The 17,425-nt window shown below is 44.7% G+C and overlaps 1 protein-coding gene across 1 annotated transcript in view; it reads left to right on the top strand.

Annotated features, from left to right (window-relative positions):
• Nucleotides 1–3,832, top strand: part of MYL7 (myosin light chain 7) — a 63,584-nt gene extending 59,752 nt beyond the window's left edge. Inside the window, exons 6-7 of the mRNA XM_069618955.1 lie at nt 1,085–1,133; nt 3,403–3,832. Of these exons, the coding sequence (XP_069475056.1) occupies nt 1,085–1,133; nt 3,403–3,507 (154 nt within the window). The 3' untranslated portion in view covers nt 3,508–3,832. The remainder of the gene's footprint in view (nt 1–1,084; nt 1,134–3,402) is intronic.
• The last annotated feature ends 13,593 nt before the right edge of the window (nt 3,833–17,425 follow it).

The raw sequence follows: 17,425 nt of genomic DNA, 5'->3' as shown, positions 1-17,425 counted from the left end.
GAAGTAGGTTACCATGCAAAACACACTCAAAGACTACACTAAATAATGTGTTTTATTTATGCACCCTGGTATATTTCTAGATGTCCTTTAGGGGCCAAGTATGCAGCCCACAGGCTGCAACTCCAACTCCTACAAACCCTCTCTTGTACCAAAGGAAAACTCAGACCAGATTAAGGAAACACATTTACTGATTTGTGGGCCGGAAAAATATGGGGAGGACATGAGCATCCCATAGAAGTGGTTTCCTAACCCAAAAGAGGACAGTCATTGGCGATTCCCACCCCTCACCCATTTGATTTCAGAGAAGCAGAGGGAAGCATAGCATTCCCCCATGCAGCAACCAGCTCCCTCTCTTCTCCTCTTTTTCTTTAGTGACCGTCCTTGCATCCTCTCTCTCCCTCGTGCACCCAGAGGCAGACTGGCCACCAGCGGGCTTGTGGGATTTCACAACAGATCATTGCCCTCGGAAGGCCAACTGGGCAGGACGAGCCTCAGAAAACCCTCCTTCCTGTCAGCTTTTCATAGATGACACTGACATGAAACTGACTCTTTCCCAGCACTATTGACCTTTCACAAGCACTGGCCTGACATGAGACTGACTCTGCTCCAGCCATACCGATTTTTTCCAGGTGAGTCTGACATTCGATTTACTCTTCAGTGATCTATTGGCCTTTCAGAGGCACTGGTTTGTGAAGTAACCTTCAAATGTTTTTATATTTTGATGGGCGGTCCATCTGGTTTGAAATTTCCCCTATGGAATTCGTCTCTTCGGATGATGGAAAACCACCTGCCATTTTGGAAGCATCTGAAAAATATAATTTTCCTGATTTAATGTGAATCAAACTTCGTGCCAAAACTAGTCTCAGTGTTCTTCTTCTATAAGTGCCCAGAAGTCTACCCAGCAGACATGCAGTCTATAGGACTTGGCAGGATAGCATATAAACTGGATGCAGTGGCCTTGGGCACATCCAGATTTTCTACAGCCTACTTGGTCTGGTGACCCCCTAGAAGGGGTGGAAGGGCTTATGAATTCAATTTATTTGCAACTGACAGTTCTGAACATTACTTTCAACTTTATTCCTAGGTTGAAACTACTCCTGATGACCCAAGCTGACAAGTTCTCAGACGAAGAGGTGAGGGTGTGCAAGAAAGCATTGAATTTAACTTAGTTGCCAAAAATCCCAGCACCGCGCAATGCTTTGATGTGGACCTCGGGCACAGAATTTGACTAGTCAACTACGTCTCTTTGGGTAAATCTGTCCCACCAGCACCTTTCCTGTGCCCCTGCTCCCTCCCCAGGTGACCTCTAAAGTTATAGCATCCTTCCACCCTGAAAATATCAGAGGATCATTGCAGCTCCATAGAACAACCCCCAATTCTTTAAGGACCTACAAACTAGGAACATGCTTCTGGTCCAGTGAAGGCCGGTTGTCATTGACCTGTGCTAGAGCAGTCAGTAGTGCTTTTACCTCCCTCAGTCCTAACCATAACCCCACACTACCAGAGGATTCTATTAAATGTGGCAGCTGCCTACAAAATAGCATGAGTGGCACACGTCATTTGCCTTTCTACCTCGTGGCAGTGTTCTATGGGAAAGAGGTGCCGTGTATAAGAGTGGGTAGTGTATCTGTGATAAGAGGTAGCATCTATGGCACAGGATGGGGCTTCTGGAATGAGGTGCAATATACAAGAAGATATTTGTTCTTTGGCAGAAGGTGTGGTCAGTGGGACTGTTGTCTCTGGGAGGAAGTGTGGTCCATCAGAGACAGTGTCATTTGGAGAAGGAGGAGTTGTAATTGTGAGTAGCTGTGGTCTGTGAGAGGAGCTGTCATCTATGGAAGAAGGCATACTCTATTGGAGGAGCTGTGATCTATAGGAGGGATGTGGTGTATAGGTGGAGTTGTGGCATGGGGTGGTCTATAGCGGGAAATGTGGACTGCATATAGGGATGAGGTCCATAGTAAGTGAGATCTATGGGCGGTTGTATGGTTTTGGGAGTGATCGGTTGGAGGAGGTGTGGTCTGGAAAAAGAGATATTGAATATTTGCAGTGTAGTCAAAACAAGTTGTTTATGAAGGTGCAGCATGTGGGGGTAATCTGTGGGTGGAGGTGTGGGAGACAGAAAGGTCTATGCAGGGCGATGTGGTCAATGAAAGAAGGTTTGGTCAATGGAAAGAGGTGTGTTCTATGAAATATGGTGTGGTCAACTGAGGTGAGTTCTAATGGCGATGGTGTGATTTCTGAGTGGATGTGTGCTATATAGAAGAAGGTGTGGTCTATGGCGGGGGTGTGGACTATTGTAGGAGGTGTAGTCTATGGAAGGAATGTGAGGAGTCCTGGCATATTGTGGTGGTCTATGGTGGAGTTGGAGTCTCCTTGAAGTGGTGCTCTGTGGGAGGAGGAGAGGTTTGTGGGAGGAGGGCATGTGCTATGTGGAAGAACAGATGTCTATGTATCGTGCAGTCTGTGAGAGTAATTTTAGTTTGTGACAGGACAGGTGATCTATAGAAAGGAGTAGGAGACATAGCATTTACGTTGTGGTCTGTGGAAGGAGATGTGGCCTACATGAGTGGTCACTTGTGAATATGCTTTGTGGTGGAAGGTGTAGCCTTAGTAAGAACTTGTGTTGGTCTGTGGGAGAAGTTGTGGTCTTGGGAGGTTGTGTGGGCGATGGCAGAAAATGTATTTTGTTAGAACTGTGGTCTGTCGGAGGATGTGTGGTCTGTTGGAGTTGGTTTGTTCTGTGAAATGAAGGGAAGTAGTGTGATTACGTGTTGTATCTGGAAGGGGCGGTCTGTGGAAGAGATGTGGTCCACAGAAAAGATAATGAGAATGTCTTGTTTATTGATGGGATTTGGTCTATAGGTTGGGTGTGGTCTTTGTAAAGTGCTGTGGTCTGTAGGAAGATGTGTGATTGGTGGGAGAAGGTTTGCTCTTGGGGGGGGTGTAGTGGCTGGAATGTCGTGTGGTCTGTGGGAAGAGGTGTAATGTTTAAGAAACTGTGTGGTCTATGGGAGGGGTATGACATACGGAAGGAGGTGAGGCTTATCTGAGGAGGTACTGTTAAGACAGATGGGGTATTCCGTGGGTGATGGATCCTGTCCAGGCCCTTTTCCTCAGTTCACACCTCCTCCTGAAAGTCACACTTCTCATACACAATCTTGACTCATGTTATTGTACACGTACTCTCATCATTTCCAATTTCCTGTAGACAAACCATTCCCATAGACCGCACCTCAACTGTAAGTTATGAGTTTTCTGTAGATTACCTTTTCATGACAACTGGTGACAGATGATTTCTAACTCATGCTTTCAGGCTGCAGGACAAACCAAAATGATGAAAAAAGCATTTCCTATTTAGAATTCTGAACTAATCTTCGCTGTCTCTTCCCTTCCCCACAGGTGGAGCAGATGTTTGCTGTAACGCCAATCGATGTGGCGGGAAACATTGACTACAAGTCACTGTGTTACATTATCACCCACGGAGATGAGAAGGAAGATGCTTAGCGAGAAAGATGAAAAAGTCTGGGGGCAATGATGGGTCGTTCTGCAAAGATCTCCATTTTGACTAGTGGGAGCCATGTTCTGTAGATAGATTTTCTGTCACAGTAGATGCAGACCGCAGTGTATAATCGTAGCATTAATGTTCCACCAGGAGATGCTGCATTTGTAAAGCTTGCCACAAGGCTCTTTATACAAATACTGGACAACAATTGTTTTAAAAATGTTGGTATCAGGAACCATGTTGCCCCCCTGGAACAGAACTCCGTCTGGCTCCACAGACATGCACAACAATTCAGCTTGAACACCAAATAAAAGCACTGAAACTTAACAGTGAGGGCTTTGCTTGTAAAGTGAATATGGTAATTCCAACTCCTGAAAAATATGTCCTGCATCCTGCTTTAATGGGGATGGGAATCCCTCAGATGCAAAGGTAAAATAAAATGTTTGTGGTGGTGAGTGGAATGATGTTGCAGAAGTGCTGAGGGTAATTTGAAAGCCATGCGGAACTAGCCTCCGTCGCCCAACGGCCATGAGGACTGAGCAAGGGTTGTCATGGCCAGGAATGCAGACACAACAGGTGTCCAATTGCAGTCCTGGCTTCACAGATCCCCCACTAGCACATAAGGGAAGTGGTAGCATGGAAAGCTAGTGACTTGCAGGAGAGGAACAAGGTAAAAGAACCGATGATGTGGAATCCACCCACCTTACTCTCCCATAATTCTCTGCATGGAGAGTTTGGGTAAAACCAGAAAAATATGTGCCAGAACACAGAAACAAAAGACGATTAGGCGGTGAAGTAGAGTTGAGTTGAGAACATTTCAATAGATGGCGGTGTATCTTTACCAGGCTTAACAGTACAGGATGCAGGAACCTTACCCTAAGAAGTTGGAGAGAGGGCCTGATGCAAGCTACACACACTTGTAAATGGAGGCAGAGCACAAAGCATTCCATACCATAAGAAAGTCATTGGTCATGGCACAAGCAGAAGCCAGCCCAAAGTCCACAGTCCAAGACAGCTCGACAGAAGGAGGTTGGCAGGAATGCAGCATGTGCCATCCCTTCCCGGACAGCTGACAAAGGGGGACGAGGACAGCGTACCTCACCCAGTAAGGTGCAAGAAACTCCTAGTAGGAACTCAGCAGACATGAGTGCCAGTAGAGGGAAGGAGAACTATTGGTTTCTCCCAAAGTTGAACCAGCCAAGGGATTACAGCACCAAAGGAGACAACAGGTAGGTCGGTGGGAAAGTGGGGTGGGCTGCATACATTGATGTATTTCTGTGGCATGGAGACTATAAAAAAGATGGCACATGAGATCGGAGGCAGTGGGGCCCATAACTGGACAGAGGATGGGGATAAGGGATTGGGACTTGCTTGGCCAGAGGTAAGCATGGTCTATGGGAAAAGATTCACAAGAAGGGTGTCTGCTGGGGAAAAGAAGGGTGTCTGGTGGGGAAAAGAAAGAAAAGTGCCTGCAGGGGGAAATGAAGGGAGCCTACTGGCAAATATTGGTATTCCTTCCCAAGGGCCTTTCCCAACTCACTGTGGGGAGAAGCAGCTGACGGCAATGCAAGTGGAAGCCATATACAGATGGATTGATGTAAGGAGCATGCATAGGGCTGTGAATAAAGTATAATAATGGCAAAAGGGCAGGTGTAAGCGTATTTGCTCGGAAATATGAGATGAGTGCAAGTATTGGGGTTAGTGAGGATATGCTAGATTTAATAGGGAGAAAAGTGAGGATGATTGGGGGAAAAAAGACTGAAAGAAAATGGAGGGGTTGCTAAACGGACCCCAAAGATGGGTGAAGACATAGAACTAAAAAGGGCAGTGCTCAGCAGTGACGCAGAGAAAAGCAGGTGTGGGGAGGCAAAGGATCATGATGGGGGAACATGGTGAAAGAAAGGTAAGGCGGCCTGGGAGGGAGAGCGATGCAGTGCCATCACTGCGTAATGGGCGGCCCTACATGACCAGAGAAGAGTCTTTAGGGTCCGATTGAATGTAGCGTGAGTATATGTGGAGATTCTGAAGGTACGCTACATTCAGGGGTGTTATAAGGAGAGTTTCAAAATGAAGGAGCGGGAGAGAGGCTCAAGGTAATGGTTGGATTTCCTTCAGATGATGGCAAATGGACAATTACATCCTTATAAATGGCTTGATAGGGTCCAAAAAGAACTTCCATATCAACTACTTTACAGTGATTCTTTTGTTCGGTGTATGCTTCAGCTGTTCAGTGCCTTAGCTTACACTGACACAAATCCTCATGTCCAGCTACCATTGAGTTGTGGCACCAGTACACAGTGGTTTGTGGATGGAGGTTAACTAGAGTCAGTTTTGATAGAACACAAAACCATCTCAAAAGATGTTGACTCTCCTTTGCAGACTTTGGGAATTATTTGGTGCTAAAACTATAAGTTTTGTTTTTTACTTGGTGAAAAAGTCTACTACAAAGACAAAGATCTGTTACCCTAGACTCAATTCTGGCTGTTCCTCAGCATGGTTTGATGCCAGTGCAGGTCCCAGGCTTCCCCGCCAGTCTTTAGCACTTGCCTCCGGGCTGCCGCACTATGTTCAGCATTACTGCGCTTTCATCTTACGCTCCATGAGCGGGGCAACACCTCTGCACTTAGACCAGGACCCTGCTGGACTGGACTCGCTTGTCCCCGCCCCCTTCCTTGCACCTCCGTCTGTACGCATGCATGAACTAAATGTACCAGGACTAGTTAGTTCATCTGTCCTGTGCCCCCTTCTGCCCCCCCCCTCCCTAGCTTGGTCGCTACTGTAACACTTCATGCACTTGCACTAGGAGAAATGCTGTCAAGCCGATTATGTTCGTTTTTTCATTAGATCATTCGGAAACTTCAAGACCTAAGAATGATTACTGTATTTCCTTGTCCCCTTCCTGCCTTGACGCACTTGGAAGCACTCCACCTGTGTATAAGCGCTGTATAAATAAACAATAAATAAATAAATAAGGTCCACATTGACTGTTAGCAAACAGATACACATTTCAGGAAACGGGTGACGTAGAAACTGTATTGACATCAATGCACAGAACAGTATTGACGGCTGCTGCGGGCATGCCTCTGCTGTAGATTTCTCAAATTGCTATGGTCAGTGCTTATATTCATAGGCAACGTGGCTCCTAATGGAAGGTGATCCCACTTTTGAGACAAGCCTCCTCCCAGATTGGTAACATCTCTTCTTCCAAATCAAAGCCTTTCTGTTTTGCTTTCATCCGTTTTCTGGACAAATGAGCAATAAGATGATTCCCTGAGTCTTCCCGAGTGTGTAGTGTAAGTACTTCAATTGCTGTGACTGATGCATCGGCTTTGACTATATCTGGATGGCTTAAGATAGGTGATTGAGAAAATAGACGCTCTAAGCACTAGAATACCTTTTGGGGTTGCTCTGTTCAAACACATTTTTGTTCTTTCTCGAGCAGTTGTACGATTGTAGCGGTATATGTCTCTATGCTTTACTAAATCACCCACATTAATGTCAACACAAGGTAATATTTGCAAAGGTCCATTTTTCTGTTCTTGCAATGGTGATGCAGGTGCTTGCATGCACAGATTTTGTGTTGTTTCCTGGAGGCAGAACATATGAGAATATCATCCAGCTATTCAATAATATATCATCAGAGAAGATATGATCCATACCTTTCTGCGAAATGGAAGGAGCATTAAATTGCCTGAAAGGCACAGTTCCATTTTTCTGTTGTGCAAAAAGTGTGAGGGCCTCTTACTTTTACCTGGATGAGGTGGTAGATGCCAGACCAGTCTAGTTTTGTGAAGACCATTGTTCCCTGTAAATCTAAGTTGTTAGAAATCAAGGGTACATAGTAGTGATTTCTCACCATAGCCCCATTACATCAATGCCAGTCTGCGCAAGGGTATAGCTCAGTAGCGTCCTCCTTAGTTACAGAACAACAGTCCTTAACATGTGTAAACACTGTCATAGGGGTGCTTTTCAGGTTCTGACAAAATGTATATTCACCCAAAGCAGTTGCTGGCCTTGAGAGTCAAATCAAAGATGCTGACGCAGTCTCTTTTGGGATGGCACCTCCTTATGCAAGACTGCAGAGAAGATATCTAGATAGGTTTGGCCTTTTTCTTGTACATTGATGATGGCCCTCCTGGATCCTTTATTTTACAACTGATTCACTTGGAGTTATCGTCCCTCGAACTGGCACAATGCAGACAGCATTTGCTACAGAACAGAGACCCCATGGAAAGCAATGAATACAAGTGTTGTGCCATTTGTAACCAAGGTAGCAAGGTGTAATTACAAGGTCCAACAAGTCTCAGGGTTTCACTGAATGCTATCTGAAGTGGTGTGGTGTGGTCTGGTCCATGGCCGGAGCCGAGAGTATTGGTGTTCTGTCTACAAGTTCCTTTACTTGGGGGATGGTCTCTTTCCACAAGAGAGATAGTGCTGAGGGGCCCACTCAATGAAAAACCCACCTGCTCACAGAATCTACTAAGGCTCGTATCATGATCTCTGAATCTGTCCAAGATTAACAGTCGATTAACACACTTGATGTCTATGCTTGTGTAGCCCGAGTACAGTGAGGAAGCTCCGAAAATACATCCCTTCTTACCTCTTCTCTCTGGACACAGAGTCCAGGTTCTAAAAGCCACAGTACACTTACACACTAGGTGTACTTTCTCCCAGGAGGTTATGCTTAAGACCAGGGACCTCCATCCATGTCCCTCCTTATCTGACAGGGGACCTCGTGATATCCCCAGGCGTATTGGCTTTTCATCAGTTTGTCATATCAGTAGGTTTTAATTGTGGTGTAAGGGAGGAAGAACGTCTGGCCTCCTAGTCCTCTTTCTATTCTGTCTGTGATAGACTCAGGGGTTTCACCCTGTCAGGAGGGAACAGGGACCCCTACCAGCCTGAGGTAGGAGGCTTAGTAGAGTGAATGCCAGAGCCAGTCCTACCCCGGAGATGGGGTTTGAGAGTTAGGAGGGCCCAATTCCTGCACCCTCCCCCCTGTACAAGCCATACATTTGATGAGTAGTACCACTTTCATATCACCCAATGCCATGCACGCTCCATTCTGGCCCGAGTATGTTATGTTTCCTTTCAGAGCTATTGGACCAAAATGCATTGCCAGATCAACCGAACGCAGCAAGCTGCATAAGAAAACAAACACCTTTCTGATGGACTCCAATAAACAAGCGCCTTTCATGAAAAAGGAGCACACACAATGCAGCAGAGAACCAGCAAGACGCCGGCCCAATTTTCAGAGGGAGCCATCACAGATTCTGTTGAATTTGTCAGGTGGAGCACATAGCCAAAAAGAGGGTAGGGCAAAACCAGGAAGACATGGGAATAAAAAACCCATGAAGACCGCAGAGCGTGTGGGATGTTCAGGTGAGGTCTGGGTAGTCGATTCATAAATGGGGGAAGCGCTCATGCGACGCAGCCGAGAGGAACACAACTCTCTTACGAAAGAAGAAGGTCTGTAGCACCAAAGCCAGAGCGATCGTCTATCCAGCAACTCATTATCCATATGAGACACAGAAGTCTTTTTTATAAGAATGTCATACCTTGACTAGTGTAGTCAGGAACCAGTCCTGAAGAAAGCAGACAAGTGGTTCTATTCCGCTGAAACAGGTCGACTATTAAGGCTCAGAGTGATTTCCTGATCACCAAAGAAGGACCGGAAAGCAACTAACAGGTTCAGGGACGGAGACTTCGAGACAGCTATGGGCCGAACCACCGAACGGTTCCTGTAACTGGATTTCATGCAAGAGCGAGTACTGCTTTCTAAGGATCAAAGAAAAGAAAGCCGAGTTAGAAAAGAAAGGCAGAAGCCAGAAGGAAATGCTCAATATAGGAATACCCTGAAGCGAAACTCACGGAGCGTCTTGCAAACTCCTGAAGAGTAGCTACGCGCTGTGATGTTCGTCTTCCATCCATTAATACTGTGAGCTCCTTCCGTGGTGGGCGTGGCTACCTCCGTACGCAACGTCTCTTCCGCAGCGTTAGCCACTAGTCCGTTACTGTGACTTGCTTGTAACGCCACATCGGAAGGTAGCAAAGTAACCAAACTGTACATGTAGCGCTTTGTAATGGATGAAACCATTACACTTTGTGAAATACCTTTATTTCTCTGGATGCTTCGATAGAATTTGGAGTGGGAATTTGGAGACTATCTTTAGTTGTCATCCCTTTTCAGAAGGGAGAACGTATGGCTCATTATAGATTCAGGGCCCCACTTGCTTCAATTTTAAGCATTAAAGGTAACCCCTTTGTGGGAATTGTAATGAATCCTGCATAGTCCTCACAAAAACCCTCCTCCCAGGTGGCCAGGGAAAGGCAGACACTTCCTGATTCTGGGGATGGTATTAGCCGGGAGGATCACTTGGGAGGAGACAGGCCCCTGGGGAACAGGAGGACTTTGTGGGATGTATTTGTCTTACTCAAGGAAGCAAGCATCGTTGATACCGGAATATGTAATGGCTTGCTGTCAGAAAGAGCTTTTATTTTCTCAAACGAACTGTCGGAATATGGGTGAAGATAATTACAAGCAGTCATGTACTGGGAGTAAGTAAAAACCTTGCAAAGTCACTGACATTCATAGTCATGAAAGCCTCTATGAACCCCAGAGATATCAGGAAGAGGAGTCTTTAAATGTTACCAACTTAAATCCTGAAAGACCCCATTCTTCTGTAAAGCCAAATACTTCATGGAATCTTTTAAGGACTGTGTATAAGGCGAGTAGTGAACTTGGTAATGATAATTTCATTGAGAAATATGAACTTGACGTTGTGGGCTTCAAGTCCCACAATTCCCTAAATTCTGGGACTAAGAAGAGGACTGCAGAGGCACAAGACTGCAAGTTGCACTCAATAAGGAAAGATAAACACACACCTGAGGAGGACAGGGATGCATAAAAAGCCCCCTCAGGTGCAAGCCATAGAGAAGAGCAGTTTGCAGAAGGTAGAGGATTTTTCCTACCTCCACGTGGCAGCATAAATCGGATGTGAGCCAAGACACTGGGACCAAAGTGGTGTGTAAATTGAATGCCGGTTCAGAGAGGGTCTCCTGTGCTCGCGTTTTCAGCTGCAGAGGTTGCGCAGCGGAAAGCATACCATTTAGCAGTTTTTCCCACTGTCAGACACGCACCAGTAGCAGGCGAGCTTCAGACAGCTGTGGGAGTCAGGAAAGCTCTGATAATGACAGACGTGGGCTGCTGGAAGCCGCGAAGGAGAGGTTGCTGGGCCGCACAGGGAATGGACACGCACGCCAAACCCAGTGAGTTCACTGTTACATTGTGACCCCAGAGCACTCCGTAACTGCCCGCTGGCCAAGTCCAGGGATCTGAACCTCATAAATTAGAGTAGCAAAGTAATGCTAAAGAGGAGGAAACCTTTTGAATACCAAACTAATGTAAAGCAGGTTCATTCTTCTGTTGTGAACCAAGCTGATTTGAAAATGTTCAGATGACAGAATAAGAACTGGATTATCATACCAGAAGAGTGTGATTGTGACATTATGGGGCAAAATAAGAGTCAGAAATAAGAAAGGGCAATATCCATAGGAGATAAAACAAACCATCATTGCCGAAGCCAAAAGAGAAATATATCTAGGCAATTAAAAAAGAACCTGAATTTCCCAAACCAAAAGAAGGCAGTCGAGAATGTCAGTATTGTTAAAAACTATTGCCCATATGAAAAGGAGGTCCTAAGAAAAAATGGCTTAAACCCACATCCAGAACCGGACTGCAAGACTTTTCCTTGACCACAAGCCCAGGGATTGTATCTCTCCAGGACTGAAATCTCTGCACTGGCTCCTAGTGGCTGCGAGGATTAAGTTCTAAACCCTCTGCATTGTCAACAAGGCCTTCTGGGGCCTGGGGCCTCAATACCTACAACTCTCTTTTCCTAAGTATCTTCCCTTTCGAGCTCTTTGCTCATCCGCCTCCAACTCCCTCAGGTCAGTCGCTTCTCCAAGCAATGAGTGGGCGGTAGAACTCTTTCTTCGGCTGGGGCCTCCCTCTGGAAAAGCCTCCCTGCCTCCCGGAAACTTGAGGAGAACCATCTTTGATTCTGGAAGCACCTCAATACCTTCCTCTTTGCTTCTGCTTTCTCTCCTCCTCTCCCCTGCTGAATCCCTGACTGAAACTGCACTGGTCACCATTTTACCCTCTGATCTCTGGCCTAGGTCCCCTCACCCACCAGCTGCACACCTGCACTGCCTCCGAGGCAAGCCCTGCACTTGGGGGCTGTTTCTGTATCCCTACAGCCCCTGCCACTTGATGTCTGCACTTACCCCTGCACTTGCTAAAAGCTGGCCCCACTTTTTACCTATTCTTTTATTTATTTATTATTACTGATGATCCTATGTACCGCACTGCTCCCTCCCGCTTACCCCCGACCCCCGCACTTTCCCTTTCCCCCTGCACTTGCGTGAGCTCAATGTCACCTGGCCTAGTAAGATCGTTGTCTCTGTCTTCCCTCTGTTCCCCCTTCCTGGCCTCGTCGCGCCTTGAAACACTTGTGTATAGGCGCGTTATAAATGCCATATCATATCACATTGCCATAGCCAAAGAAGTGTAAAAGTAAAACAGCATCCTTATCAGCAAGTGGTTAATGCGAACGTTCAGATACAGGAGTGGCAGGAAGGCTGGCTTTCTGAAAGAAGATATTCAGAAGGAGTGGAGCATAACCTGCAAAGGGTGTGGCAATAACACAGTTGTAACAAACAGCACCGGTGTGGTTCTTGATTCTCTTGAAGAGTTTCTTATACTTCATGTTGTGGAGAAAAAGACATTGCTAATCTATTTGAGCTTAACATTTACCACAGAAGTACTTGCAAGTAGTTGTTTATTCTGGCCTGGAGGAGAGCACACCAGGTCAGAGAATGTTGTAGTATTTTGATCTGTACTGGCAGGAGAGTACACCAGAGCAGAGAGCTTTGCCCCAGTAGGCCTTGCAGGTGCATAGACCAGGTGGAAGCTATTGAAGTAGTGTGGTGTGGTTCAAAACCTTGAAGAAGAAGTAAAAGAATCACTAATGTATTTTGGTTAATTAATCCAGAATCATCCTGACAAATTAATATCACTGAAGCAAGTGTTGTGTGAACAGCTGCAGAAGTATTTAATATTGTCAAACAAGTGGTTTTGTGAACTGATGCAGAAATATCCTGACAACCTTTTTTTTTAAACCAATGAAGTAAGGCAATATTCTGTAGTGATGAAAATAAGTTGTTTTAAGATCTTTATCGCAAGTAAGAGGACACTTTGTTGAATACTTGTGAACTGTTGGTTGAATACAAATTGGAACTTTGTGTAATCTAGTTGGAACCAAAAAGAAAGCTGAAGTGGAACTTTGTTCCAAGACAGGATTTCCTTAACCTTTTTGGAACTGTTAAACAAAATCCTGCTTAAATCTGGGGAAGAGGAATTCACCCAGACTAGAAGGAGAAACCATTGTTTTGATGTGAATTTAACTGTTATGTTTGTTGTTGTTAAAAAAGCCATATATTACCTAATTAAGTTGGTGCATGTTTAAGTGTGAGTGACAGAAACCTTTTGGTAGAGTCTTTCCTTTCATTTTTTTTAGGCGAGGAAATCCTCGTCAGAGTAGGGATCCAACCTTTTGAGTTAATAAAGTTGCTTCGTTTGAAAAATCTTCACAAAGTAATCCGCCTCACATTTCTGACCCCTCACAGAATGGGAAAAGCCAATAAAAGTTTGCAAAACAAAATGAAGACATCTTGCACAGAAACTGCCATCTAAGCTACAAACAAGACCCTCTAACTCTGCTGTTACAAATGCTTTACACATTACTTTGGGGGGGACTTTCCATTAGTACATTGCAGGGTCCTCAGCATCTGTTATTATGACCCAATCACTAAATAGACAAGTACATCTTAGCCAAATATGCCGCCTCTGCCCGATTGACAAAAAGAACTGGGAGGGTGAATAAGTATATATTGCATAACAAAGCAAATGCCCAAATGGTAGAAACAGACTCTAAAAGAAGCAGCAATACAGCATGAGGCAGACACGAGCATGCACAATGAAAGATTCTCTCAATTCGTAAACATTCAAAACTTCCACTTTCTTTTTAGAAATATTTTGGATATTCTTGTTCCAGGAGCCATCTGTCTGTGTCAGACCTTTGGTATCCTCAATACCATTCAATTACTGCATTGTTATTTTTTTTTACCCCAATAAGAGTTGGTAGCTTCATAAACCCATTATGTGTAGACACCAGATACTATTAATTGCCCCTCAAGACGATCCACACTTCTAATGGACTGAAGCATCTAGGGCTACACTGTGGGCCAAATGTTCAAAACATTTTTGGGCGCAAGTGAAGACATGAGCTAGTGAATCTCATCACTTGTGCCAAAAGAAGGAGCAGCCCATTTCACAAAGGTCATCGGAATGAAATCCCTTTTTCCTCATTTTGAACATTTGTGCAAATAAGGGGGTGTTGCTGAGCATTAAAAACCACAACCCGAATTCACAAATAGAATGTGCTTTTAAATGTGCAGAAATGAGGTCCGTGCCCCTGGCCCTGTTGGGAACAGGCGCACGGGGAGGAGGAAATCAGGGCAGGATCATTTCTTGCCCTATCATGATTTTTTCTTTAAGTGAAAGAGCAGCATCTATCACCCTTGCTCTTCCATCTCCAAACAGGGATGCAAATGCTTTTCCCCTTCATTTTATAGAGACAGGTTTTTGAAAGGCCCGTCTCTGTGAAACGCGCTCGTTGCTGGATCCCTGTCATGACACTAAGGTCTGCAAGGGGATGGGACAAGACTTCTTTGCGATCCTATGCAGCCCCTCCTGAAATGCACAAGTCACCTTTGAGAATGAGCAATGAGCCCAAATCAAAAAAGCGCATCCTCTGTGCTTTTTTGTTTGCACACATGTTTAAGAATCGTGCCTTTATCTTTACAACTTTGTTTCTGGCTTTTTGGAAAGTAAATATAATAAGTATTTATTGTGTGGGATTTATTTCACAATGTTTCGTCATTCAGATAAGTTTTAGAGAAATTTGGAAGTTTCCTTTCTCTTTCCGAATTGTTCACTCACTATCTAACAGAGTTCATTGTTGCCTTTTGTTGTTGAACCGAATAATATTCTCGCAATTCTAGAATGTCTCATGCTTTCTAGGCGCAATAACAATTTGATTTCGTTTTTATTGGATAGAGGCGAGGAGTAAGAGTTAGGGGGAATGAAAGATCAGAGGAATGAAGTATTGGTGGGAGGAGTAGGTGGAAGGGTGAGAAGTAAGAGTAGAGAAGCAGAGGACACTGGGCATGAACCATATGGTCTAGAAAGCCCCATGCAAGTGCAACACTTACCTTGGTTAGAGTAGAGAAAGTTAGACACTCCCTGAGTGAGGCAAGATGGCCTGTGTTTGGAGCATCCTCTCGAGTATAAGAGAAGAACTTAGGCAGTTGGGGATTACCGTTTAGTGGCACTTACCTTAGGTCATGGATGCAGGACATCCCAAGGGAGGAGAGAGAGAGAGAGAGAGAGAGAGAGAGAGGAGGGAGAGGGAGAGAGAGAGAGAGAGAGAGAGAGAGAGAGAGAGAGAGGGAGGGAGGGAGGGAGGGGGAGGGGGAGAGAGACAGAGAGGGTGAGAGGGTGAGAGGGAGAGAGAGAGAGAGAGAGAGAGAGAGAGGGAGGGAGGGAGGGAGGGGGAGGGGGAGAGAGAGAGAGAGAGAGAGAGAGAGAGAGAGAGAGAGAGAGAGAGAGAGGCACAAACCTAGCACCCCAAACATATCAATAAAAACCCTTGAACTGTCCTTGAAACTGAGTGTTTTCAGTGCCATCCCTGACATTTGCACTTTGAATTTTTGACCACTGTTTGGGGACTTGGCACAACTCGGCCGGTGCACAGTATGCCAAAACCCTGAGTGTGCAATGGCTATGTCGGAAAGTCTACCTCAAGAAAGACATGTGAACCATATGTCCAACCTGTAGCAGGGAATCAATTTACTTTAACGCTTCGGCCAAATGTCCTTTGGTGCCAGGCATGATACAAACACAGTATACAAACATCAATGTTCATAGCAATTCAAGTCACAAAACACACAGAAGGAAGTAATTCAGAAAAAAAAACAATAACATAAAATCTGTCAAATAGTCAATGAGTCATTGCTATTTGAGAGAACGTCCTTGCTGATCTGAAGTTGGTAGGAGCTAAAATGATTTTAGGAAAAGAAACCTTTCCCCTCAGTTCATTGTTCCTCTGTAGATATTATGGCAAACTGGTTTGCCCACATTCTATGATAATCCATTATGTTAATGGACCATTCCGGGATATGGACTAGTTTGAGCATTTTTAAAGTCGAACAGTTCAAGGGTTGTTATTTTGATTTAATCACACCAGGACTTTGCTGCGGAGGGCTTCCCATGGCTCATACTTTGTTAATCTGGAAAAAGTACTCATAATACTATTTCTTTCTTCCTTTACGTGTGCCAGTATAGTCTTATCCCCAATTGCTAGCATGTTGTGCTTCCATCTGATAATGGTATCCATATTTGGGACCGGGTTACTATCCGAGTTGAACTTAAAAACTGAGTCATCTGGGACTCTCTCATTCAGTATAGGACATATTTGGGAAGGTTGCAGACAATCCTTCTTACCTTATGATTTTTGGGATACAGCAGATTGGTATTTGGCTGTGGTGATTGTACCAGCATGAATTCCCTTCATAGAACTTGCTTAATTTTTGCAGTATTAACATTGATCGACTCGCTGGCTATCCTGGGTAGACGGAGATTAGGTGAGGTTTTCTGCTGGCCGTGGTCTAATGTCCAACTTGTTTGAGAAGAACAATTTACTTTGATTTACCCCTCAGGCTCTGTGTTAACTTTATTTGCCAGGGCTACTTATTCACCTCTAATCAGCCCAATGTCATCCTTTTGTTCCGCTACTGGGGCCACTAAATCAAAATATGTAGCACAGAGTGGCACAGCCCCATGTAAGGGTGTAATATATGTATTTTTGTTACCAGGGATATCTTTTGTTAGAGACCAGTCCATTGCAATGTTGGATTTTTGCATCCTTATTAGAAGGATTTGTCAGACTGGAACTCCATTGTTTGCCACTCACAATAGGCATTTCAGCAACAGATGAGTGACCAACTGAGTCATTTGCATCTTTCTCCTGCTGAATTTGTTGTAGTACACTGAATGCATAGGGGTGCCACGGACAAAGCTAACTGGCCAACCCCTTTGGCTCTTGAAACAATTTGAGGCTCGGGATTGGATAAATCAACCTCACTTTTGACTGCTTCAATGAGCTTCCTTCTCGTCGTGCTTCTGAGCTAAACATCTTGAAGGCGAATTGAGCTTCTCATCATTGATGTTTTCTCAAAAAATACAGCGATCTTGTAAGCCTTTTGGGCTATATCAGATATTTTACTTTACGGTTCTCTGTGCAAAGGCCATGAAGTGTAATCAGGCCTCTCCTTATAATCATCTGCTCTTTCATTGGAGGAATGTTCCCACATTGGTGGAACAGATAACACAGAACCGTTGCAAGGGACGTTTCAAGGCATTTTGAACGAGTGATATTTTTCATAGTTACACATTTAGCAACAAAAAGCATTTCTACACAAATGCCCCTACACTGGAAGCCTTCAGTTTTGTTTCCATTTAATTCATGTTGGTGACATATGCTACGAGTTTTCGTTCAAGGGCTCCCTTAGGCATTTAGCTTTTCTTGTTGCTTACAATCCACATAAAAAAGCAAAAAGCATATTTAAATTGTTTAGCTAAAAGGATAGAGAACTGCTGTTATGCCCGACAAAACTATGACTGTAGGGGAGAGGGAAGGTAATATCTAGTTTTGAGGTTCAAACCTCAAGGAGAAAAGAAAAAAAGGCTTGTCTGAGAACGGATACGAAAAACGCGTGCACACAAGCTAAAAAAAATCT

The sequence above is a fragment of the Ambystoma mexicanum genome, chromosome 10, assembly GCF_040938575.1.
Source record: "Ambystoma mexicanum isolate Mex_15411 chromosome 10, UKY_AmexF1_1, whole genome shotgun sequence".
In the NCBI taxonomy this organism is placed as follows: domain Eukaryota; kingdom Metazoa; phylum Chordata; class Amphibia; order Caudata; family Ambystomatidae; genus Ambystoma; species Ambystoma mexicanum.
The sequence above is the reverse complement of the archived record's forward strand: the minus strand, read 5'-3'. Positions and strand labels throughout refer to the sequence as shown.